General features: G+C 38.4%; 1 protein-coding gene across 1 annotated transcript in view; it reads left to right on the forward strand.

Moving 5' to 3' along the window:
* Positions 1–1576, forward strand: part of LOC107086323 (SH3 domain and tetratricopeptide repeat-containing protein 2-like) — a 39891-nt gene extending 38315 nt beyond the window's left edge. Inside the window, exon 21 of the mRNA XM_015377191.1 lies at positions 352–1576. Within this exon, the coding sequence (XP_015232677.1) occupies positions 352–1059 (708 nt within the window). The 3' untranslated portion in view covers positions 1060–1576. The remainder of the gene's footprint in view (positions 1–351) is intronic.
* The last annotated feature ends 1051 nt before the right edge of the window (positions 1577–2627 follow it).

Here is a 2627-nt window from a genome sequence, read left to right on the forward strand (position 1 = left end):
CGTATTTAACCTGGATTTGAGTAGGTAAATTAGATAATTTGCCAATTTTTCTCCTAAAGTAAGATAGTTAGATAATATGCACTTGAAATAAGACAATGCAATTTTCTTGTCTTATTTTAAATCTAAATAGTCTTGTTCCATTGGCAAAATGTCTCTTTTGTCTCCTCAATTCAAGAAAAAATGACTTATCTAGATTTTGATTTTTTTTCCAGTGTATAAACTCTAAAACCAGCCTTATTTCTGTATTTTTATTACCGACTTGGTCCAAATGGTCCCAATTAGCTCAATGACTGTTTGAAGTTTGCTTCAGCTTAAACGATAATAACCGAGCTTCATTGTTTACCTTTGCAGGATGCTTTCGATGCAGTGGGGTACTTCCATTTGGCTCTGGCAGCTGCTCTTGAGGACCGAGCTCATCCCGAAGCGCTTTATGTGGTGTACATGAAGCTGGCGGAGATACACGGCAGCCACATGCCTGATGCTCAGTTATGCCAACTTTATAGAGACAAAGCTCAGAGTCTGCAGAGGGTTTTGGCCGGAGTGGAAAACTCTGCAGACACAAGTCCCAAAATATTAAATGTCGATACGAGTTTGCTTGAAGGACGCTCTTCGGCTGATCTTGAAGACAGGGAAGACACGGAGGATCAGAGTCAGTGCTTTGCAGACACAGACACCATCGTGAGTCAGTCCTATAGCGACAGCGTCATCACAGGGTCCTTCGATACAGCTAAGGAGAACATTTCAGACTCCAGCAGCTCCACCGGCACGTACCAGAATCCCACCGAAGGGAAGGATTCAGAGTTGGACTCTGAGCACAGCATGCCCAGTCAAATCCCTGCAAATCCTAACAGTGAGTTCACGGACGCCAGAGATACAGATACGGACGATCAAGACGAGCAAAACACCCCGACCGAAGAAACAGCTGATCCAATTAAAGCAGACTGTGTGAAGGATTCTGTCTCCATGAACAATGAGAAAGCTGCAAATAAGGATGATGCACAGAGACACGGGGAGGGACTCAGTGATGCACACAACGGGAACGCAGACGTTGACACGTAGCATTCCTCTCTCTAGCCGAAGGTTTTAGAGTAAACTGATCCAAACGTTCCAGCCAACATTGGCCTTTTTTATTTGAGTGTGATGTGGATACTGTAAATCAATCAGAACACACTGGAAACAATCTAAATAAGTCTTTTTTTTTCTTAAAATAAGTGCATTTGTTCTTGAATTGAGAAGGCAAGTGAGACACTTTGCCTTTGGAACAAGTCTTATTTAAATTGCATATAATCCAATTATCTAATTTGAAGAGAAAAAAATACCCATTCCATTTGCAAATCATCTTATTTACCGCCTCAAATTAAGGGTAAAAACACTTAATTTAAGAAATGTTGACTTATTGCTAGATCGTTTTTGCAGTGCATGGCCTGTTTCTCTGATCTAAACTGCAGTTATAACATGTTTTCTACATTGCTGAATAATGTACACATTAAAATAAATCTTATTTTGGTTGCTCAGATTTTATTGTGTGTTTGCAATTATCTTGAAATTTGCTTAAAGAGAAATAATACAACATCTAACGATGGAAATCATAAAGAGAAGAGTTGGAACATTTTTATTTGATCAAAATCTGTTTTATTAAATATTACATTATTCTGTAGCATTCACAAAAATAGAATTAAACAAATAGAAAAACGGATAAAATGATTTAGATACAGCTGAAACTGTACCTAGTGTATGCAAGGTCTATCCCCAACATTTTTTTTCTCATTGACATTAAAGGAAAAGTCTGGTCATATTCAGAATTCAAACTTCTAAAAGTACTTTTAATATAAAATTATTACATACTGTTCAATAAATGATCAGTGTTTTTAATTAAGAGTAATTTTCATTTAAATGTGCTTTACTGGAGGCATCCATGTTTGTCAAAGAACACTACTGCCACCTACTGGGAGGACTTCACCATTGAAATTCACCAGAGCTATAGTGAAACTGACAACACTCACGTTCATGGCAGTTGGATGTTGGAATACTTTGGGTAAAAATAAAAAAAACAAAGAGTTATTCCACCTTTCCAAATCCTGATCCTCCATGGACGGGTTCGTTGTTGGATTGCCAACTTAAAGTCTGGGATCGGCCATTTTTGCCCAAATATTGTAACCTCTCACCGCTGTAATCTTCTGTTTTGTAAGACCATCCTACCTGTAGTCAATACTCATGCGCAGGACATCCGATTTGCATTTATCACTTTAGTTTTATGTGAAAAATAGACTTTAAACTACCTGAGCGGGTGTGTATCCCTTTAGTCTTTTACAAAAAAAAAACTCAAGGTCAGATCACCATACGCTTCAAAATACACCAAAAAGTAAGTAATGAAATAGTTTTTTGTAGATGACAGAAGGGATACACGCACGTTGAGGTACTTTAAAGTGTATGTTTTGTAAAAAATTAAAGGGATAAACGGGTATTGACTATGGGTATGCTCATCTGACAGAACACTGGCATTGACGTCACGGTGCGGTAAGCCTAGCGGCAATAAAAAAAACAAAGAGTTATTCCACCTTTCTGATTCCTGATCCTCCACGGACGGGTTGGTCGTTGGATCGCCAACTTGAAGAGGGAGGATTTGC

This window comes from Cyprinodon variegatus, unplaced genomic scaffold (genome assembly GCF_000732505.1).
Source record: "Cyprinodon variegatus isolate N-32 unplaced genomic scaffold, C_variegatus-1.0 Scaffold148, whole genome shotgun sequence".
NCBI lineage: Eukaryota > Metazoa > Chordata > Actinopteri > Cyprinodontiformes > Cyprinodontidae > Cyprinodon > Cyprinodon variegatus.